Here is a 24,238-nt window from a genome sequence, read left to right as displayed (position 1 = left end):
TTTTCCTGATATGTCCACCAAGCACAATTTGTACTATTTCTGTCTGATTTTAAACATGCAAAAGAGACCAAATGCTGCAATTCCATGTAAAGGGATTAATTAGATAAACTATACATCCCTTGCCAGACTCAAAAGCACATTTTTTTTCTTTAGACCTTGGAAGACTCTTGTGATCTCAGCATGACATCACACACTCCCACAATAATTGGCACCCAATCTGTAACTTCAGTGTGATTTTCTTACATAGGCCATTTTTTTATCAATAGGCTTGTGTGAAGACAGTTATTATAACATGAACTAATGTGGATTTAAAAAATTGGATCACAATGAGTTGTCTTGAAGTGATTATGTCTGTTCAGTGCCCTGAGATGACTTTGTTATGAATTGGCATTATAGAAATAAAGCCAAATTGTATTAGTGTAAGGATGTACTTGTTTAATGTGAATTATCTGTTTTTATTCTTTTTTAAAAAAAAAGAAACTTAAACAAAGTGCCAGTTTCACTTGACCTATCTATCTATCTATCTATCTATCTATCTATCTATCTATCTATCTATCTATCTATCTATCTATCTATCTATCTATCTATCTATCTATCTATCTATCTATCTATCTATCTATCTATCTATCTATCTATCTATCTATCACTTGCTAGCGTGGAAGGCAAGAGAACTTCATTTCCCAGAAATCTTTACGACGAGTGGTCACCAGGAAATCGCTTACATGTTGGGTGTGCTTCCAGAGTTCACCGGCGTACCCGGATATCCGCCTGATTGGGCGGAGTTAGCGCTTTGATTAAGGCAGAGTAAACTACGGCGTACTTTGATGTCCCCCCCCATTCACCTTCACCTTAACCACAGCAAAATCACCAAACAGCTCGACAGGTTTGGACCAGAGGACTATATTTTTACTACTATCTGTGCATTTACCACAGGTAAGTACTTACAAATATTGATATTTTTCATATTTCACGCTACTGTAGCTACCATAAGTCACTACGTGATTTGTAAGTTGTGTTGTGTAAATTTAATTTTTAGAATAATTATGTTTGCAAGAAAAGGGGTGATTGTGTAGCTAGCTACTGCTCCGATCCGCCGCCGGGTGTCTGATACTTGAAACAAACAAACTTTTCTTTCAGGTCTGCTCAGACAGGCACCCTTTGGTTTGTACACAATTAATACACATAAATAAGGTGAGCCAAACTCTGTCAGGGGTGTTTAAACCTTGTGCCATGTGCGACCATGTGCGATCTTTTCATGCTGCAGCTAGTTGTTGTTTTTCTGTTCAAAACGCCACATTAAGTAGTTTTTGCTACAACGTTGCCATCTGTTAGTGTTTTGCATATAAATGCAGCAGTAATTAGTTTGTTACTGTTATAGAAAAGTCAGATTGGTAACTAATTGGCACAAGTGCATGGTAGGCGTGTATGCAGTTCTTGGAGTACTTGTATTTTAGTTATTTTGCGAGCCCTCAATGATGAAACGCCGAGCCTCGAAAAAACTTGTTAAATCCGTTCAGTGTAAAGTCTAAAGTTTAGATATCTTTGAACTATGAGGTTAGTTTGAGGCTCCTCCTCTTCTCTGATTTCTGTGTAATGTGTTCTAATATCTGACGGTACAATATGCAAAAACAGGCCAGAATTTAAATGCTTCACAACTTAAGTGAGAAAAATCAGGTTTTTAGAAGATCTTCTGTATCAAGTGTTTGCTGACAGTAATCTGTACATCCAGTGGATTTTAGTATAAATGGATTATTGCTAGATAATTCTGCATGCATATCAAAGTCATCAAACGCTGTTTGCATGTTGCAGTTTACAATACAACTTGCTATACTAATGGCAACATTACACCTTCAGTTTCTTTCCATATTCCACTGTCTGTGTATGTGATCCATTCACACAAGTAAGTTCTAAAATGAATGTTGAAGCTCATATTATATGTTTTACATATACTAAATGGTTAAATCAAACAAAAAATGTCACAGTTTTGAATTAAACTAAGAGCCTTCTCTGTTATTTGACTCTGCAGTCCATAAATCATGGCCCTGGCTGGGGTTAGAGTTATCGAGTTGGCAGGTCTGGCTCCAGCACCGTTCTGTGGCATGATCCTGGCAGATTTTGGAGCCAAGGTGATCCGTGTGGACCGCACTAAGGCTGGCATGTCTGTGGACACCCAAGCGCGGGGAAAACGCTCTGTGGCCATCAACCTGAAGACGGCAGAGGGTGTGGCTGTACTCAGGAGGCTCTGCATCGAGTCCGACGTGGTGCTTGAGCCCTACCGTAAAGGTCAGACCTGCATTATAAGTGAAGCTGGAACAAGCTTTGTGGTACTGGATGGTCAGAGTCAGTAGTTCATGAAGTAAAACACCAGATGAAAGAATAGATTACCAAACATGAATAACTGCAACTGTCTATAATTTGTAAATGACGCAAAACATGTAACCAATTTTTTGATTTACCAGTTTTGCTTATTAAATCCTAAACAATCCTTAAATTAGATTACATTTAATCAATGTAGAAGTTCTGCAAAACGGAAACAGTTTATCTCAAACTTACACCACAAGGAGGCACAGATGAAGAAGTGTTTCTGATGCCTGACACTTTACTGACCTCTTAGGTGTGATGGAAAAACTGGGACTCGGTCCACACGAGCTGTTAATGGAAAATCCACGTCTCATCTACGCTCGTCTGACAGGCTACGGCCAGAGTGGGCCTTACGCCCCCGCAGCGGGGCATGACATCAACTACCTCGCCATGTCGGGTAAAAACACACACAGAGCTGTTCTTTTTATACCTTGCCATGAAAAAGTGATGGAATTCCATTAAGTTTTTATAATAAAAATTAAAAGGTAATTTACAGCTCATATGAGAGGCAGGGTGAATTTCTTCTTTTAATGCATTCACACACCACCTGAGTAACATGTTAGTATACATCATCACTTTTCTGATACTGATGCCTTCATGTCCCAATAATGAATGCTACAGATGTGTTGAATGTTCAAACAGATCCATAGTTGAAACCAACAGAGTATTGCTTGTTATATGGAATACTGCTAATAAATATTTGTGAATTGTGTCATTAGGATAGCACCTTTCTGTTTCAGCCTAATTCCATATACAAGAAAAGCTAGTGTGCACTGAGTGAATTTGTAGAATCAACTAATGGTGTATCTTTTTCTGCTTTAGTGATGCTAGCGTTTTAATGTGAACTCAACACGACATGCATTACACCTAAGTTATTTCAAGTTTCTCTACTTTTTCATGTGATTGTAAGGTCTTCATGCTTCTTAGGGTTTTGCTCTTCAACACATCTTAGCAGGACCTTGAAAACTGTCAGGAGATGACAGCAAAGTTCAGACCTTGACAACATCCTTCCATCCTGCTGTAAAGAAAGGTTCAGAGGATGAAATCAAAAGGATGAACAGTGAAAGGAGTTATTTGGGACTCAGATATTTTGTTTGATGCAGCAGTTTGATGCGGGTATATGCTCTAATTCATGATTTGCCCTTTGCTACAATTACAGTGGTCCAGTACAACAAATCCTGAAAAGAAATAATTATTAAAGGTTTGAGTTGTTGAAACTGTGAGAGAGGTTTTAATTCAGCTTCATGGTCAATGCTGCTGTTGAGTAAAGAGAAAGATTTCTGTTGTTTTGACATGGTGAACAGGGTTTTAATGAGTTTTTATTATTATTTTAGAAAGACATAATTGCAAAATTTAGATGATATGACTGTCATTAGAAATCCAGCTGTGATAAAGAACAAAAATATGTCTTTTCTAGTTTCCTCTGCACTGCTTTGCTAAGAGCTGTCTTTATTTTTGGCTATAAGTAGGGCTGCATGATATCAGGAAAACATGCAATAAGTTGAAAGTTGCGATGTTTTGACAGATGCAGCTCTCATACAGAGCCGTACTCATAAAACTGTCATGCACGGACATCTGTTAAGCCTTGCAGCTTCTGCTGTAATAACAGTAGAATTGTTGTAGCTAATAACAGATTTTGGTAATTCTTTTCTTCTTCATAAAATTTGGTCAGTAAGACAAACAGATCATGTACAGTGGTGCCCTGCAGCCTAAAGACTAAAGGTAAAATAGTAAATTGACAGCCTTTGCTAAAGTTTAAAGCTATTTATTTACCAAGTTTTGATAAATTATTAGTATATATTTTTTTTATTTTAGTGTGTATTGTTATTGCCTGGCTAATAAGAAAATCAGAATGACTTTAAGATCGCCAGATAGGACACCTTCACCAGTAACTGGAGCACTATCTAAAGTCGTTTGTCTGAATATCCATGCTGCTGTCCGTGTTGGCAGATATCAGGTAATTTGGATTCACAGTAAGATGCAACACACAAAACACAAAACAGCTGCTGGATTATTTTATAGCTCCTTGTTGTACGTTAGGTGGCAGCGGAGATTAAACGTGTTTCTGCTGGTGCTTGATACAAGTATACAGTGTTTCATCAAGACCAGTTACCCCGTCAAGATCTGTTCCCCATCCAGCTCCGCTGAATCCCCGTTCACGTCATCTCCTTAATATATAGAAATAGACTCTAAACTACAATGCATTTGGTAAAAAAAAGTTTCTTTTTAAGTAATTTTACTCACACAGTCTAGCATGAGGTCAAATTTAAACAAATTATAAGAATTTTTTTTCTCACCTTGTTTCAGGATGTAGAACTTCTGCAAATAAAATGCATCAGCTGAAGCAGCTCCCACCGTTTGTGTGTGTGTGTGTGTGTCTTTTATTTGCACCCAAAGCAGCAGAGCAGATAAAAAGAAACAATCTTTTTTTCACTGCATAGTTTTTTGTCTTTTTAAGGTCCCTTTTAATATCTGTGTGATTAAAGCGTAGTAAAAGGAGATAGGAGTCCTGTACAGAGGTCAAGTGCTTGTTTTACAGCAGTTTCAATGACTAAATTAGAGAAATCTTCAAAGGAGTTTTGTGCACATCCATACCAACATTATTCCTGTTTGCAGCAGCTGTTAAGTTAACTTTTCTAATTTGATGTATTTGTTTTACTTCTAAACTTTGGTTTATAAAGCATTTTTATGGTGTTTTTTTTTTTTTTTTTTTTCCATCACAGGTCTTTTATCCCGGCTGGGTCGAAGTGGAGAGAAGCCCTACGCTCCAATGAATCTTTTAGCAGACTTTGCTGGTGGTGGTCTGACCTGTGCGCTGGGGGTAGTTTTGGCGCTGCTGGAGCGGACAAAGTCAGGAAAAGGACAGATCATTGATGCTAGCATGGTAAGGATTTATTTCTTCTAGTGTAACTGGGCTGCAGCTACAAATTTGTTGGCCAAGGCTGGGCCACAATTACAGTGACAGCAGCCCTGCAGCAAACATTTAAGCTGCCTGGCGGCTGCCTTAGTGTGGGTTTATTGCTGCAGGTACAGCTGATGGAATACAAACCAGGTAATCAAGGTAGGAGGACTGATCAGACACCGCAAAGGAATTCATTCCTCTCGGAGGCTTTTTAGAGCTCAGAAAAGGCGGCAGAACAAATTCCATTTTCAGTCTCGGTGTTTGTGAACAATTGGATCAATTGACTGCAGCAAACTATTGGCTACAATATATTTTGCACCACTGTGCAGTCCACTACCAGCTGGTGGTTATTCTGCAAACAGTCTGTGGCAAACAGAGTAAGTGTTAGTGGGATAAGTTGGATTGCTCACAGCAGAGATACTTGAAAAGGACATCAAAGTCTCTGAATCCTGCTGTGTCATTCACTGCTTGTTGTGTAGCTAAAAAGTTTTCAAAGCAGAGCCACTCTAATGAAGTCCTTCAGGGCGTGAAGCTGAAAATGGCAAACTTGTTGATGTTTTCAAAGGTGCACATTAGAAAAAGATCAATTTTATGGATTATATTATAGTGGATGCAAATCGAGTATTGGATTTTCTGAGCTACATTGTGAGGCTGCAGGGGTACTTCTGCTGCTTATTTCCATAAAAATGGGAAAACAGAAAACAAACAACACTTGTTCAGTAAAGTTAACTTAAAGCCTTTGCAGGGAAATGTTGCAAGATGGAAAATCAAATTTTATGTTTCCATGAGTTTTCTAATTTCTAAAACAAAATTCAGTCTTTGCAGCGCTAAAATTCTGCAAAGATGAACAACTTTTAGATTATTTACTCGTCATGAAGACTTTACAGCAAAAACTAAAATATCTTGAATTTTAATCTTTCAAAGGAAAGTTTTGGGGCATGTTAGAAATATTGATTGCATTTTATCAGTATATACTGACTACATCAAGTATCTACTACTAAAGCCCAACAGAGTGAGAGAATGAGGCAAAAAAGAAGAAAAGGGCTTCTGTCTGCCGGACGTCGTTGACAGGATCTTTGCTGAAGGAAAAGACATTTTCTGGGTGACGAGTTGTTGCAGGAAGTCCACAAGTAAAGAGAGAAGAGGCATTTGGCTTTTTAAAGAGAGTAGTAGTGTTACACAGTTGGAATACAAAGCATCGCTCTCAAAAAATATGTCATGTCCAAGTAAAAGAGGATGTTTGGTCACCTTTAAAGATGACAGGAATTACATCTGATCAGCTGGATAAAAAGTGACTTTGATCGAGCAGCGCTGCTGCATATTCTCCATGTTTCTGTCAGGTAATTTTGAGGCTAGTCAAAGAATCTAAAGCCTGCTGTCCTGCAGTTCTCTGTGTGCAATGATTTGAGTAGAACAAATGGGGGGGGAAGCAGCTGTCAAGGCGAGATTAAGTTCAAAGGTTTGTCAGCTGATATCTGAGTCGGTGTCGTTAGGAGAGCGGCCTTGTCACCACGATTGTCTCAGACTTCAGAAAGCTCCTCCAGGCACAGGAGACATTATACATTAGGATTCACCCACATGAGCAGGGAAATGTGTTAAATGAAATCATCCCACTGTGAAGTACGAGAAGAACATGCTGTACTGGGCTTATTATTATTTTCATCCTTTGTATTTTTTTAACTTTCTAGGCACATGCTTTGCATATGTTGGTTTCCTGAATCGGGTTATGTAGGTTCATTTAAAGTGTGGGTGGTATTCAATTTAGAGTTCAAAGGCTTTTATAGCCTGTTGGCTCAAACTAATTTCCTCAGCTCTTTATTAGAATCCATCTAGTTTTTTTTTTTTTTCTATTTGACTCATAACCACATAGGCTGGTATTCTATTATTTTTAATCTAATGTGTGTTCTGTTCCTCAGGACACTTGAATGTTTATCTTATAATAATTTTAGATGCATTGTGAAGCAGATGTGGATGATTTGGAATTGATATACTAATGTTTAAAAATGGATTTTTTTAAATTGTTAATTAATATCACAATGTAGAGGAACACACAAAGAAGAGCTCCGGGGCTCCAGGGAACTGTGGTGGGCACACATTTGACCTGCACCCTCTGCATTAAAAGCATGTGGAAGTACCTCTGATTTTGTGGGTGGCTTAGTGTTTTTTTTTTTTTTTTTTGACTTAATAAGGATTTGGAATGAGTGTTTCACCACTTGTTTTATATTTCTCACACAAGTGTAGAATTTGTTCCTTATTTCAGGAAAAAAAAGTGTTATGTTTTTTTACATTAAGGTAACAGATTTTGACTGTGTGTGAGAATTGGTGCTGGAAGATCATGAAACAAGTTTTCACAGCTAAGATTGGGTGTGGAAGATACAATTTGATCTCAAAAAGTTTCTCAAATGATTGAATTTAATTTGTATGTATAAGGATTTTGTAACTAAGTATGACATAAAAGACATATACTCTCAAAACATGATTAATTGTCTTACACTTTCTGCTTTTGCCTATAAAACTCTCTTAACAAGTTAAAAAAGACTTTTTGGCTGGATATAAGATTGCAAAACTTGGTTAGATAAACCATTTCTGCGGTGTAAACAAACTGGTGAGAGGCTCACTAGATGTAAATATTGATGAGATTCATATTTTGAAGCTTTTTTTAATACCCTGCTTCTTGTATCTAATTCCTTTTTCAGCAAGAAAGGGTTTCCAAGTACCTGCTTCTTTGGTTGATAAAAGTGGCAGTTACCAGGTGGAATGGTGGAGGACAAATTAAGATCTGGGAAAACAAAAAAAATGTTCATGAGGTTGAAGGAGGGTTGCCTGAAAGGCCAATCAAAAGCTTCATCTGAATTTTTTAAAGGCCTTAATCACATAGAAAGGCCCCTCGGTTTTCAGAGGACAACCTTTAATAGCAACTTCACCTCATAGTTCAGCATCAAAGTTTCCAAATGAATAATTAAACATGCCTGATGCATTTTGGAAAGACATTTTAGAGACTAATGCAATGAGCAAAACTATGTTTGGAAAAAAAAGGGTGCAGAATTGATTGCAAAGTGCACCTCTCCACCAGTCTATCATGTTTTGAGACTGTGTTGCAGCCCTTAGCATCCAAAACTGATCATCTACAGTGTACACATGCTCTTTTTCCACAGGTGACAAAAAAGTCCCTAATGAAATGTTTGTGATATATTTTGATGAAAATAATACAGGCACACTGCAAGTGCTCCTTTTTCTTCCATTAATTTATAGCTCTATTCAAGAGCATGATTTTAGGGTCATGGAGTGCCCCAGTCGATTGTTCATAGTGCGCCTTTTGCAATCTGCAGCACTTAACCTTTGGAGCATGTTATTATGGTTTGAGAGAGTAAGCAGTAAATGGACTGAGAAAAATACTTCAATGGCAATTTTAAGCCAAAAGAGTTACATTCCCCTTATCTGCAGTCGTAGAATGGGCAATTGGTAGGTTAAGAAAAACCACTGAGCACCTATGTGGAAATTCCTGCATCACATATCTCCTCCGTAAATTCTGGATCTCACTGTCCATGCACTCCGTTTCTCTGTGTATTAAATCTTTGGTAACTAACATTAAGACATTTTACTCAATATTTTAGTAGTATTTAAGTAATTAGTTTTTCTGCATTTGAAGCAGAGAAAAGAAGAAAGATGAGAAAAAGGCCCAAATATACCGTATGCCCTTACACACAGGAAAATATATATATATATATATATATATATATATATATATATATATATATATATATATATATATATATATATATATATATATATATATATATATATATATATATATATATATATATATATATATATTTTAAATTCCCTGTCATGTTTCTCTTAAATGTCAGCAACTTCTGGAAGCAAACATCTCACAGTGTGTTAAAAAGATAAAGATGAAAGAAGGATCACATCTATAACAGGATAATGATCATGGCTCCAAATCCCAGTGAACCATCTCAAGAGGCATAAAATTAAAGTTTTTGCCATTGTCCTCACAGTCCTGACCTTTTAAGTCAAAAGTTAACATCTCAGAAGAGAAGCGCATGCAGAACAGTCAAAGAGTCTTACAGGGCTCGATCCTTTTGAAAGAAATGTGAGAAAATCTCCTGAAGAGAAGTGAGACACTTCTCACTTCACAATCTGGCTTCAAAAAGTGCCTGAAAGGTGTGCTAGTAGCTTTTTTTTTCTTTAAATTGTGTGGTGATTTACAGCTCAGTGGAATGAGTGAATGAAATATGGGTTCTGGGTTGTGGCAGCTAAAACACATTGTTGCTCTCAGGGTAGCAAACATTTACACCTTTGTAGTCCTCTGATTAGTGTTAAAAGAAGCAGGCACCCATCAAGTTCTAATCAAAGGTCAGTGCTTGGTTCAAAAGGAGTTTTATCTGTAAATTCACCTCCTGGCTGTGAGTGAAGGAGTAGATAAAGTGAATACTCATGCAGATGCAGATATTTGCTCCTGGGATGTTTAAATGTATTTCACTGACAATGACTGTGCATGCAGAGTTGTTGTTTTTAATCGATTTAACCTATTATAAAGTTAATCATCTGCACTTTGACATTATGCAAATGTTAATTTTTATATTGTTCATTAATTATTAAGTTCATAGTTAATCATGGTGGTTTAAACTGCACATGCAGTTTTCTATAAGCATCCCCCTGTTCATCCAAATGTTTGAATCTTTAGTATAAATGCATAAAATCTGGGCCAGTTTCCGTTTTTAGACAAGAGGATATCATTGTTTCTTTTCTACAAGTTGACACACTTTTGTGAGGTCATATGAAACATCTGTGACATGCTTTTTGGTTACAACTCCAGAGAAACAGTACCACAACCTTCGTTTCAAAATTCTCTTTACATCTTTGCACATAGCAGCTAGTTTTAGGGGTCGATTGAGACACTCTGCTTTCCCTCCGCTCCACTCTTTTGAAATTGGTGGTAGAGCTTTTGAGCTATCATTCGAACATAAGTTTGAAAACAGATTAATCCTAATAACCCTCGAAGCGCGTTATTATGTTCAAGCCCAATTCCAAAAAAGTTTGGACGCTGTGTAAAATGTTAAAAAAATATACAGAATGCAATGATTTGCAAATCTCATAAACCCATAATTTATTCCAACTAAAGCAAACAACATATCAGGTGTTGAATCTGTGACATTTTATCATTTGATAAAAATATTAACTCATTTTGAATTCAATGGCAGCCACACATCTCAAAAGACTGGAAAAACAATGGAGGAGCATTTGACAACTAATTATGTTAATTAGCAACAGTTCAATAACATGTTAGAGAGGCAGATGTAAAGGTAGGTGGAGGATTACCAGTCTGTGACCATGTCTAACATTGCGGAACAATTTCAGAAAAATGTTCCTAAAAGTAAAATTCTACAGTATATAACATCATCAGTGTTTAGAGAACCAGGGGGAATCCTTGTGCATAATGGATGATATTTGGGCCCTCAGGCAGCACTGCTTTAAAAGCATGCATAATTCTCTTCTGGAAACCATTGAATGGGCTCAGTAACACCTCCAGAAATGACTGTGAACACAGTTTACAGTGATATCTGTAAATGTAGGTTAAAAATTCTATAATGCCAAAAAGAAGCCATATGTGAACACAATCTAGAAACATTGCCGTCTTCTCTGGGCCAAAGCTCATTTAAAATGGTCTGAAGCAAAGTGGAAACTATTCTGTGGCCTGAACTATCAAAATTTGAAATGCTTTTTAGAAACCATGGATGCCGTGTCCTGTAGACTAAAGAGGAGATGGACCACCCAGATTGTTATCAGTGGACAGTTTAAAAACCCCCATCTGTGATGATATGGGGTTACATTAGAGCCTATAGCCAAGGTTCCACATCTGTAAAGCTCCATCAATGCTGAAAAGCATCTAAAAAAACAAGGTTTTAGAGCAACATCTTCCCATCCAGACATGAGAAGAAGACAATGTTAAACCACATACTTCATTCATCACAACAGCATGGCTTTGTAGAAGACTCCATGCTGAACGGACTTTCTGCAGTCCAGACCTTTCATCACTAGAAAAAATTTGGAGCATCATGAAACAAAACATCTGGCAACAAAGGTCCAGGAGTGTTGAGCAGCTAAAATGCTGCATCAGACCAGAATGGGACAACATTCATTTACTTAAACTCAGCAACTGGTCCCCTTAATTCCAAGACGTTTACAGACCGTATTAGAAGAAGAGGGGATGCTACATAATGGTAAATATCACCCTCACCAAAATTTTTGAGATGTGTTGCTACAATGAAATTCAAAATAAGCTAATATTTTCATGAAATGGTAAAATATCTACATTTCAAGATCTGACATTTTCTGAAGTTCTACTGAGAATAACAGATTTTTTGTATTACTTTGTATTTTAAATGTTTTCAGTACCATTTTGTTTGAGAGCCATAAATTCTGGAACAACAGCAGACCATCACTTGTTGAAGAGATGTTCAGACAAATGTATAAACGGCCTTAAAATCTGCTCTAATTGTGTTTGTGCTTTACCAATTCTGCTCTCTAAGTAAATATTACTAAAATAATTTTAACTGCTATCGCAATATATACTCTGTTTTGGCAAATTTTCTTAACATAATGGCTTCAAATCAAGCTTTTTTTTCAGAATTGCAATATATGTGAAACAACAAAAGAAACTCAATCATCAGTGTAATGATTTCTAGTGAATGAAGACTTCATACTTTAATCTGCTTTTTAGTTAAGACAGATCGTCATTGTTGGGCTGCAGAAACACCTGCTGTTGCCTCTTTTGTTAACAGAACAATATGTTATTATGTTGGATCTCGGTGCTGCTTCAGAACTGTCACCTTCACACATCAGGGCTGAACATTTTTCACCTGGCATCCAATCTTTCAAACGCCTAACATTGCAAATATGTTCTCTGTCATATTATCTATCATTCACTGGTCCACCTTTCACCACTTATTTATTTATTTATTTATTCTTTTGTGGTTTGTGTGGACTCAAGTCAATAAATCCCAGCATGCTCCAAACTGGACAGAAAGCAGTGAGTAGAAATCCTGTTTTAAACTCACCAGGCATGAACTGGATCCACATTCTGTCTTTCTGGTCAAAGAGTAGTTCATAAAAAACACAACTTACTTTATTTTCCGATGTCATATGTAAAGATTTTATGTATTTATTCACAGATTTTTTTTCTAAACCTTTCTTTGTGCACATATATGTGTCTACAGTGTGTGTGCGTGTGTTAACAATCCACCTTGCTAAACTGGAAAGTACTGGAAAGAGATCTTTAAATACAGGTAAACTTAGGAAAAATTAAGACCTAATCACATAAGCTGTTGTCACACAATGTCCCTGTTCCACCTTTGGTTGTTCTTGCAGACAAAGTTGTTGAAAAATGAAGTATTTTCTACTGTGCCAGCTCTTCTTTGTACAAATGCATCTATTAGACACTAATAGGACTGGCATCAATCCCGCTCTGACATATCCTCTTAACCAAAGTGGCAGCTTATGAGCATGATTCTTTTACTCAGGTAGATTAGGGCAATTTTATTCAAAATGGAGTAGATTCATTCTCCATATTATGGGTCTATAAGGAAAAATATTTGCCTCAGTCCCCTCCATGTGCATGAGACATGAAATTGGTGTCATCATGTGAAATACAACACAGCCATCAGTTTCTTTATCTGTTGTTCAAGTATAATCTCTCATTCTTTTTTCCCTTTGCTTCTCCCAGCCTGTTATCTAAGTCTGGTATCATTATTGTCACTTCAGTATGATGTTGTGTCACAGTGTACTAGCAAATGTACATATAAGTGTACATGCATACTCATATTTATGTATGATGTGATTTATTGGTCAGAGTCTGGATCCCTTATATTAGTTAAACCCAGTAATATATCAATGACATCTTGGCAGACCATGTGTTTCAGAAGCTGCGCTCCTGTAAATAATTTCATAGTGTTGTTTAGCTGCATGACCCTCACCTCACCTGTTTTACAAAACATTTTAATGAGCCTGACATTTCCGTCAGGAAAACATCAGTTTTGACTCTATATTCACCAGCTGGTGCCTTAACAAGCAGCTGATTTGCTGTTGTTTGCAAAGGCTTCAGGCAGGTTTACTTAGATGAATTTTTAATGAGATTCATTAGTCACTAAAAGTTTGTTCTACGATATAAAATATGATGAACGACAAGGCAGGAAGTTAATGGGTTAAAGCGAGTGTTGTGCAGCCAGTTGAGCAATTACATTTAACTGGCACACAGACAAGAAGGGAGGTTAGGGACACTCTCTTTAATCTTATTTATTATTTTATAATTAGCTTAAAATGAGACTTTTATTTAATATCCAACCTCATTAATTATTTTAAATATCAGAAACTTTTTTTTCTCCCAAAATGTCATTTTTCATGACCAAAAACCATCAAAATAAGAATTCACATTTAGAGTATTATCCCACCTTTTGCACAGACTCAGTTTTTCATGCATGAGTCTGGGTTTTTGACACAGAATAATTGTAAAGGCCTTGACCAGTGACAGACGGGCCGTCTGCTTCTCTGTGATTTGTATCCTCACAAAGCTGCAGCTTGACAGAAAATACATTCTGTTATACATTATTTAATGTTTCAGTCATCTTAGAATATTAGTTTTTAACAGCAAGAAACTAATAACTGGCTCTTATAAAGATATTTTATTGAAAATAAAAGGAACAATTGGAAACAGTGTATGCCAAGAATATTGTGCTACTTTCATTTCTTTCTTTCTTTTTTTGTTATCATAATTTCTGCAAGAAAGCACACATTTCATACAAGGTTGGTCTCAGTTAATTGGTTGCAGTCAGCAGTAATATTACTCACAAAGATCTTTGAATGTCCAGATGTTTCCATGACAATGTTTTTAAAGTTAACTGCTGCTGAAGTTTGGTAGGTCTATCTTAGTTATTGTTTGATCAAGGTTTATCATTCTTTTCCTTCTCTTTCAGTCATTCAGCAATAGCAATGAAAGCATTGAAATGCCAACATAATGGGTCATGCATGCTTTACTATAAAGCCTTATACTCACACAATGCCACATATTATTGGCTGTGCATAACCCCTGTTTATGTGGTTACTCTTAATTTATATGAAAGTTATAGACAGATGGTTTTTCTACAGCTTTATAGAGGAATGCATATATAATCAGTGAAAAAGTGAATAACAAATATGTGGAGACATTGTGCTTGCCATCATCTATACACGTTTTATATAAGTGTCCGGTTTTACTCTCTTCAGGTAGAGGGAGCAGCATATACGGGTTCATTTGTGTGGAAATCTCGTCGCATTGGCCTGTGGGATCGTGCTAGAGGAGAGAACATGTTGGACAGTGGAGCGCCTTTCTACGATACTTACAAGACTTTGGATGGAAAGTACATGGCTGTGGGCGCAATAGAACCGCAGTTCTACAAACAACTACTAAAGGGTTTGTAGCATGCTCAAACAGATTTAAGTCTGTATTTTTGTGTGAAATAAATCTTTTCAGCATTGCCCATTTTTACATGCTACTGTTGTAGACACTATGCATGAAAGGGTCAAAACAATGATATAGGGAAATGATTATTTTATTTTATTTTATGAAAACAATACAAATAAGTAACATAAAAAGTCAAATAGGATTAAAAATGAAGAAAAACATCATTTTTAATGTCTGTAAAAGTAAAATACTACGTGTGGGAAAAAATGGCACTGTTCATACATCAGAGTGTTAAATTCCAGGGAAATTTGAAGGCAAAGTAAGTTTATTTGTATAGCACATTTTATGTAGAAAACTATTTCAAATGCTTTACATAAGATATTAAAAATGTTGCAGCAGGTTCAAAAGCAACATTAAAAACAACAATTACAACAAGCTAAAAAGAAAAGACTATAAATAAAATCAGAACAAGCTAGAGTAGAAGCAGTCAGTTTAGTTTTAACGCTTGGGATGGAAAGGAAACTTGACCCAGATGACTTTAGAAGTCTCGGTGACTCATATGGCATCAGCAGAGCGGATTTTGGACCAGAACCATTCAGTGCCTTGTTTACCAGCAAAAAAATTAAATAAATAAAAAAAATAAAATCAATGATTGGCATACAGATACTGTAGAGATCTGACAGCTGGAGTCATGTGTTTCCTTTTCATGTTCTTTTTGAGTACACGAATAGCAGCATTTGAATCAGTTGCAGTTGTCTGACCTGTAAAAACTCCATTACAGTAGTCGAGCTTACTGAAAACAAATGCATGAACAAGTTATCGTGAATCATGCTGAGCCACCAGTCGTCGTTTTCAACATGGCTGGCCGAAGCTGAGCACTAATCTTTGGATGCACATCTTTGTTTTTAAACAATCATTTCAGTTTTATTGTTATTTAGCTGGAAAAATCTCCTAAACATCTGTGTATAGATTTGACTGAGGCATTGAGGATTTTTTTCTTACATAATATGATCTTATGTCACATCTGCAATTAAAAAAAAAAAGAAAAAGTGTCCTTTGTAAAATAGAAATGTACTGAAGTATAAGAAATAAAAGGAAAAAAAAAACTGTGAAAAAGAGCATCTCTACTGAGACGAAAGCATAGCTGACTGTTGCTGTATTATGCTGTGTTTTGCATCATTTCACTGCTGACTTATGTTTGTTTCTTCAGTGTGTTACACCAGTCTTTTTTTTTATTTGCCAGGCTTGGACTTGGACGCTGGAGCGTTGCCTCCTCAGATGAGCTTCAGTGACTGGCCGGAGCTGAGACGGATCTTCACAGAGAGTTTTGCCTCAAAGACGCAAGCAGACTGGTCTAGGATTTTTGATGGCACTGATGCCTGTGTGACACCTGTGTTGTCTTTCGATGAGGTGAGCTCACACCCCCACAACCAGGAAAGAGGCTCTTTCATGAAAGACTCCAGTGGGGAGGAGAGCCCTCGGCCAGCCCCGGTTCTGTCTCGGACTCCTGCGGAGCCTTGCCTCACTTCCGACCCCGCTGTTGGACAACACACAGTTGAGGTCCTGGAGGAGTATGGCTTTACTAAAGCAGAGATAGACAAGATGTTAGCAGCAGGTGTCTTAGAGTGTAATGCTGTGAAGGCAAAGTTGTAAAGGAAGAGGAATTTGAAAAAAAATCAGTTATGTGGACAAATTGGAAAAATGTGTTCTATTTGGGGAAAAAAACGCAATGGACATTTGAGTGATTTACAGTAAGATTTGCCATTCAGTTAATTTCTTTTTAATATTAGAGTCTTAATTCGAAGGGAAGGGAAGGCTTCATTTTGTTCCTGAGGTAGAAATTCAAGCTCATGTCTAAACTGTTTCTAAATTGGGCATATTTAGGGCTTCACTTCATTATCAGGGTGCATGGATGCGTTTGGGATTTTGTGTCTTTATTGCTCCCTGAGTCTGTGTGAAAAGTCTTGAGAAGCACAAATATTCTTTAAATGACTCTCCTCATGGGTTTTAAATGATCTAGTGCATGGTCAAAATATGCCACAAGCAATTTGTGTGCACAGTCTAAAAGCTCACCAAGATAATAGAACTGTTTGTTTTTGCTTATCCACTAGTGGCTGTAATTTTGTCCTCTCATTCCTAATCTCCACTAAATCTAACTGTGTTGTTCTCTTAAATTTCACTCACAGCTTTGTTGGGTTTCATTGTCCAATGAAAAACCTTTCAGAGGCTGAAAACATGCAAGTTAAATTGGGATCATTGCAACAGTGGATTGAAAACAGGCTGTTCTGTCTATCTTTCATAGTTTGGAAAGGCTGAAAGGCAATGACTTGAATAGAGTTAGAGAAATCATCCTTTCTATTGATCTATTAATCCATGTGTGTTTCTCATGTGGGTAATTTATAATGCTTGGGAGTATCAAATGCATTAAAAATATATACACACAATAAGAAACACATCCATTGTCTATACCTGCTTATTCCAATACAGCGTAGCACAACAGCTACAGTAAGAAATTACTTCTCAGTTTCCAATAATAGCAGGATTTAAATTGTTTGTGTTTAATATGCCTAGGCAAACCACCTTTTTGTTCAAATATACCTTTTTGTGCCTTTAGACTTTCTAATACAATCCAAGCACAGATGCTGTCACTATTACTACTGACTGTGTTTACTTTGACTGAAGATTGTTTTGATGAAACAGATTCGACACTATTAGTGTGTGTGAGCTGCTATAAACTTTTTCATTTGATTTCATTGTCTGATGTCAGAAACTTGAAATTATATGAAGCTAAACTGAATTTGGCTGCATTAAAATTCTGAAGGAATAGACTGACTTTCTGTCAGGAGTTCCAGAGTGAATGAAATTTTGATTTATTGTAAATATATGGAGGAGGAATTTTCATTTTTGTAAATAGTAGAAAAAAACAAAACAAAAAACAAAAGGATAGCCTTACACCCAAATGATAGAATGCAAGACTTTAATCGATGGGCTTTTATTTTCAGGTGTGCATTGCAGGTAAATGCGTGTGCATACAGTGCATGGCAGCGTGGCCAAAAACAGGCTTACTGCCCAAAACATCCTGCTCCTGCTACTGCTGTATGTAGCTGAGTCAGTTAGATACAGACAGGGATGGAAAGTTCTTTTTATTTTTTTTTTACCAACCACAAAAAGCAAAATAAAAATTAGTAAATAAATGAAAATGAATTAAATATAACCTCAAAGTGGTTTTATAGCTGAGCTCTCTATAATTCGACCCCGAAGGGTTGATAACATTGATAGAAGTAGTGAGCTGGACCATTTCATTTGTGTATTTTACATCCAGCTTCACGTTGACATCACAGATCAGCAGCCTCAACGACACCTGGAGTTTGCTGTCCAACCAAGGTCTATAAATGCCACCCAGCAAAGGCTGCTGGTCTCAACACCATCAGCTCAGGGGTACTTAAGATATTTAAACCCCAGCTGTGTGTCATAAACCGTTATCTCTTGAACTACTGCCTGCCTTTCTATTGTAGGTTTGTATCAAGATGGTGTCTGTCGACTAAGTGGCCGTTATTCATGAAGCCAAGCCAACTTTATTTAAAAAGCACTTTAAAACTGTAAGTACTGACAAAGGTGCTAAAAAGTAAGAATAGTAACGATACATAAAACATTTAAAAAGATAAATGTAAAAACATAATTAAACAATTTTAAACCAAAATAATATAAACAAGATAAAAATATATAAAAACCAAAAATGCTGGGTTAAACGACAAAGAGAATAAATTAAGTTTAAGCAGAGATTTAAAATGAATGAAATGACAACTTACCAGTCAGGTACCTGTCAGACAGGAGGGTGGAGGGCAGGAGCACTATTTTCTGTTTATTCTGCACACATCCGAGTGAGTGTGACATAGATGTGCCTCCTGCAGGAGTTCTCTGATGAATCTGAAGTTGTTGGTGATTGATGAAGAGTTTTTTTTCTGCTTTGACCAGAGGAGCACATTAATCACAAAACGGACAACCACAGATTCGCTGATCACTTTCTCCATTCAGTGTAACACTTCATCTAAGCTATTTATACCGCTTAATGAGGGCCAGACTTCGCAAGATTTTCCCATAGGGGATTATTAAAGCTCTTCTTTAATAACCCATAACTATTTTTTCTGTTCAAAAGTAAATTTCCTGCTTCAGCGATCTCATTGAGCTAGCTTTGACAAAAAAAATTATGATGCAGTAAAAGAAGCTGCAAGTTATATGTATCTTGAAACAGCCTATTTGGATGTGTATAGCCTTATTATTATAGGCTTAATAAAGCTTGTGAGTTCTCACTATTAAAAGAAAGTAAAGTAATTTATGAAAGCTTCAAATATAAATGAACATTTTACATCTAAACTGTGTCAGCTTTAATAAGCAGAGTCCCCAAAGTGATTAAAAGGGAACGAATTAGCATAAAATAGGATAAGCACAGCCTTGAAAGGTTTAGAAATGCCTAAAGGGAAATACTAGTTTGCTGTCACTTTTTGTTTATATTATGATTAACTTGTGTTTGTATTTTTTATTAAACTAATATTATCAGGCAGTTCCATCTTTTCAATACAGCCTAATAGTGCAGCTGAAGATTTAAATGTATCAGTAGAAATGATTCAGTTCTGGGGGTTGAATGTGTCAAATCACATCCCCTATTTGTATATTGCATTTTTTAGAACTGGTGAATGGAAAATTAGTTTCTAAATGCAAATTTTATACTAAAAACATTTAAAATCTGTAGAGACAAGTTGCAGCACAAACCTGAAATGGCTTTAGAGACAACTTTCTGTGTAGCTGAAGTGATTTTTGAACGACTTTGTGGCTCAACAGTGAGCTTGTGAATTTCATGAAGCAGGATATAGTGCAGATTAAAGGTTTATTCTACTGCTTTTGTTGTGACAATACTATTTGTTTGCATCAAGAATTTCATGACAGGAATCCACTTCATTAGAAAACAGGAATGCAGCACAAAATGTGAAACTTTTCTTAATCTGGTGGATGTGAAATAACTCTAACTATTTGAATGAGAATTACAGACAGGAAAAAGGAAAAGAAAATTCTTGCTTGCTACTGTTTGCCAACAACCCTAGGAGATTTTTCTAGTTATCTTTACCAAGAATGCAAGTTATATAAGTCTCTTAGATGAAAATGTGGAATTTGAGGTGCTGAGATCAGAAGAAATGGAATCTGAAAAACTCAGCAGATGCATGACTTTTCAACGACACTGTGGTCATTAGCGCAAGTTTCTGCTGGGAAAAAAGGGAAACATATTTCTAGATGGGCTGATTAATCTCCAGTCTCTGGTGACTTGTGTATATCCATATTCCAAGCATGGTCATGGGTTATCTTCTTGTAACTAAGCAACCTGTGGGTACAACAGTGGTCATTATTGGCTTTGACAACAGCATCTTTCTCACTTCCTACTGAGAAAGGGTACCATTTGTTCTGTAATGTTTTCCATTCAGCTGGCGTTACTGCAGTTGTTGGCTCTCTTCAACTAATCATCTTGGTAAGAAGTACAATTATATATTCTGTTGCACTACCAGAGCTTTGGGCTAGCAAGTATGTGAGGAATGTGTGTGGCGTGATTCTAGGCATCTGACTTTCCACATCCAAGACCAAACACAGGACAACCAAACATCAGCACGAGTTCAACTTCTAATGGTTTCAGTATAATGGAGAATAGAAATGTTTTAGACCTTAAGGTGAAATTATATTAAAAAATAATGCCATGATTACTTTTTATCTCATCACTTGTCCCAGCTCTTCTCTTGGTGTCTTAATGATAGGATTGCGACTGTGTGGGCCATTCACAATTTGAAACATCCACCAAGTTCAGTTGTTATTTACAGACTCTTATCTTTATAGCACTCTTCAGCCCTTTTCTATTTTGTACTGTATATTTTTCAGTTTTTAGTCCGTCAATTAATCAGTCTTTTGGCATGATAAATATATGCCAAATTAAAAGATATCCTATATATGTTGAACATTTTGTATGTAACAGACAGAAGGATAATTACAGACACAGTTTTTCTGCTGAACGGTAGCATATGGATGTGCATGTGCATTATATATATCAGTGTAGCCTCACGTGTTGTAAGTGCACGTGTTTGTCAGTGTACACAGGTAATGTCTCATGCTTCTGTTATATGTGAGGTTTTCTGTGTACAGTACCATTGGAAAAAAACAAATCTAAACAAAAAACAAAGAAGAAAACCTTTTGCCTTTGAATCCCACCTCCTGTCTGTTTGCTCCTCTCTGTTTCCCTGCCTCAGGAATCACATGTATCATCACTTGATTAGCTTAGACAGTCGAACACAAAAGAGCTCTTGTGATCTCTTGGTTGGTCAGAGACCCATTCACTTGGATGAGTGATTTGAATGCTTTTGAGATTCTTGTCCCCAATTTTTAGATTATCTGGTTATTTTCATGGATAGCATGTATTCTGCATCATTACATTTGTTGCAGCTGAAAATTCATAGAACAGGCTCTTAACGTCAGGGTTTGCATCTGTGTTAGTAAGTTGTGCGTGGAAGTGAACCCAAACACAGGCTCAGGAGGCAGTAAAGTGAGGAAAATAAATCTTTATTTTAAAACTGAACCAAACATGTTGCAGAGGCAGGAATCGTAACATAAACCAAAGTATGAGGAAGAATAGAAAATAAGACTATAATGTAGAACACTGGATGCAAAGATCTGGCAATGAACAGAGAAAACCTTGGGTTATCCTGGATAGTTACAAAGATATCACCTCAATCGTCTTTTCCTTGACCTTGTTGGGAAACATCATGAAATTGAGGAAAGATGTTTGGAGAAATTCAAAAGTACTGTAATACAAATTTGACCTTACTTGCACTAAGGTTTGAAGTGGATGGGCAGCACTCAAACTACAGTCGTTTAAAGATATCTATTTATTTATTAGAGTCTAAGTTCAGGGCAACACAGAAACAAGTTGTCATCAGAACAGCAGAAAGATGCAATGAAAACACATCTGCCTAGAAAATACACAAGATACTGAACGCTACCACACAAAAGCTCATAACTCTGGATGCTTACCTGAGACGAAACACCCAAAAAGCAGAAGCCTGAAGGATAAATGAGATGTTTTCCACTTATCTAAGAACTGACAAAAACAATCAAAACAAGACTCAGTTACTGTCACAGTGGCAGACATATGAACCAGTCTCAAGTGAGAGGTGTTGGACTCAGATCAGGCCCTAAATATGATACATACTGTACCTCCTGGCTAAAGAAGGTAACGGCACACCATGAACACCTGGCAGCACAAAGAACCAGCTGGATAAGACCCTGCGTTGAAGGAAATACTGAAGAAGCACTAAAGCGCCTTTCCTTAGTACTTAGAGAATGTAAACAGCTTTTATTACGGCTGCTACTAAAAATATGGAGATAAACTTTTCGGAAAAAGTTTTTTTGTTTTGTTTATGGGTAAAATTTTAGTGAATGGTATTTGTTTTAAATATGCTTTATATTTATAATGGCTATATTATTTCATTAAGTGGAAGTTAGAACATAAGTACTAACAGGTGTTTTCATCTTCCAACCCCAAATGGCTCTTTATTGCAGAGTCCAAAGTTGTTTGACTTTCCCTTGTGGATGTGAACCTGCTGCTCACCAACTTTGGTTAAAACAGAATAAATAGCTAATCGCTTTCAGGGTCAAAGATGTTTGCCTTTTTAATTGTGGTTTTAGTCTTCAGAGGGATTAATGGGAGTTTGATTTCTATTGGTAAAAATATTGAAATACTGGTTGCTCTGACAGAGTAAAATCGATAAACTACTAATTGCCTCTCAGAGATAAAAGTCGACAAGAACTTGCTGCTCTGTGAGGGACAGCAGCATGAGTTCAAACTTTGCAAACAAGTCTTTGAAAAGTCTCTGTGGAATACTGTCCTGACATTTGTTTGCCCACAGCCGGACCTTTACCTAATTAAAAAGTTAAGTATGCTGTAACTTCCTTTCTCCTTATCCTCCTCCAACCTAACCTGTTATCAGACTGATGCGTCAAGCCATGACCTGTTCTAACATCTGAAACCAGGCAATATCCAACCTGAGAATAACTGGAATAACATGCTATACAATCCTCTTTTGGGCTTCAGATGAACTCGGTACGCAGGGACAGGTGATCAGGAAATTGCACCCATCCACCTTTCTGCTCAGAGTCGCTGTATATTGCTTAAATTTACAATAAAAAACTTTTTTTTTTTTTTGGCCTTGCACTATGCTGGACCCCTCATCTGGCCCTGCAAGAGCAAAAAAAGTAGTAAAGAAGGTGTTCTCAATAATTCTGTAATTTCCCAGTAACAATTTAAAGGTGTATCCAATCACTTTACTAAAATAACTATTATGTTTTTAGTCTCATAGAATGAGACATGTATCTATTTGCCGTGTGTCCACATACATGGCAGTTGCCATATTTGTGCTGCCATTTTTAACACGGCGTCTCTAAACACAAACAATCTGTGTATAAAGTCAGAACCCTCTGAGCTTTCAAACTGCAGCATCAGCTTTGTTTGAGAGATGCTAGAGCACTGTTTGAGATAAGTAGCGCCTTAGCTGGAACCACTAACAGATGAAAACATGTTTGAATCTGGAACTATTTTGGCCACCATCCATTCACAAACGTGGTGTTTCAAGTCATTTCTATGCACATCTTTACTTCTTGATGTCAGTAATTCTTACCCTCTTTACCTTTAAATTGTGTTCAATCCTTTTTGCATCCAATAGAATGTTTTATTTTTTTTTTTTATTTCAAGTTGCAACAGAGGTGATAAAGAATGGTACAAGGGGCTAATAAACCCACTGTCATCCATCAGAGCCAGCTTCTTTGGAAGACAACAGTATGTTAAAGTTATCATTTTGCATGCTGTTTCATGGGAACTTTAACAATAGCAAATTTGTCACCAGAAAAAAAGAAACATCACCTACTTAGATTCAAGCCACACAAGATTATATCATTTGTCCATTTCCTTTCACCCTCATCACATCTGTCCTTCACAAAATACCATAATTACACTACTAACTGACAGTAGTTACAGCCTTTCAAAACTCCACCTCCTCTCTCCATTCATTCTTATGAACAAAAGAATTTATGAGTGACACACTAAACAGACAGTGTCCTGCTGTGGGCCTTACCTCCATCTACGGCAAAACAGCTTCACAAGTTAACAGTCTCAGGCATCTTTAACTCACTGTAGACAATAAACTCAGTTCTGGCCAGCACAATACAACTGCCATCACTTGTCTTCCTTCACCTTTACCTCACATGCCTGAACAACACTGCCATCAAAAGCTTGTGACACTTATTTCCTCAGTTCCACACTGTAAATGACTTTAGTCACAGATTCAGGATTGTTTTTATTCACAAGAAAGATCCCTAATTTTCAAGTTGTGCCTCCTTGATCAAGTCCTTCTGTCACACACACACACACACACACACACACACACAAAAAGGGTCACTCAGATGCATGTCACAGTCTTTGCAGCAAT

The 24,238-nt window shown here is 36.8% G+C and overlaps 1 protein-coding gene across 4 annotated transcripts; it reads left to right on the top strand.

The window, feature by feature from the left end:
* The first annotated feature begins 774 nt into the window (after nucleotides 1-774).
* On the top strand, nucleotides 775-17,471 carry amacr (alpha-methylacyl-CoA racemase). 4 transcript variants are annotated; one of them, XM_041970285.1, is made up of 7 exons: nucleotides 1,135-1,166; nucleotides 1,208-1,218; nucleotides 2,009-2,283; nucleotides 2,615-2,758; nucleotides 5,085-5,245; nucleotides 14,546-14,732; nucleotides 15,967-17,471. In XM_041970285.1, exons 3-7 carry the CDS (start codon nucleotides 2,037-2,039, stop codon nucleotides 16,374-16,376), a joined length of 1,149 nt encoding a protein of 382 aa, XP_041826219.1. In that variant the 5' UTR covers nucleotides 1,135-1,166; nucleotides 1,208-1,218; nucleotides 2,009-2,036; the 3' UTR covers nucleotides 16,377-17,471. The 4 variants fall into 4 exon arrangements, with proteins under 4 accessions (XP_041826216.1, XP_041826218.1, XP_041826219.1 ...); XM_041970282.1 differs by lacking the exons at nucleotides 1,135-1,166; nucleotides 1,208-1,218 and adding an exon at nucleotides 775-933 and having other exon boundaries at nucleotides 2,027-2,283; XM_041970284.1 differs by lacking the exons at nucleotides 1,135-1,166; nucleotides 1,208-1,218 and adding an exon at nucleotides 779-883 and having other exon boundaries at nucleotides 2,027-2,283.
* The last annotated feature ends 6,767 nt before the right edge of the window (nucleotides 17,472-24,238 follow it).

The sequence above is a fragment of the Melanotaenia boesemani genome, chromosome 19 (assembly GCF_017639745.1).
Source record: "Melanotaenia boesemani isolate fMelBoe1 chromosome 19, fMelBoe1.pri, whole genome shotgun sequence".
NCBI lineage: Eukaryota > Metazoa > Chordata > Actinopteri > Atheriniformes > Melanotaeniidae > Melanotaenia > Melanotaenia boesemani.
This window is presented reverse-complemented; position numbering and strand designations above follow the sequence as displayed.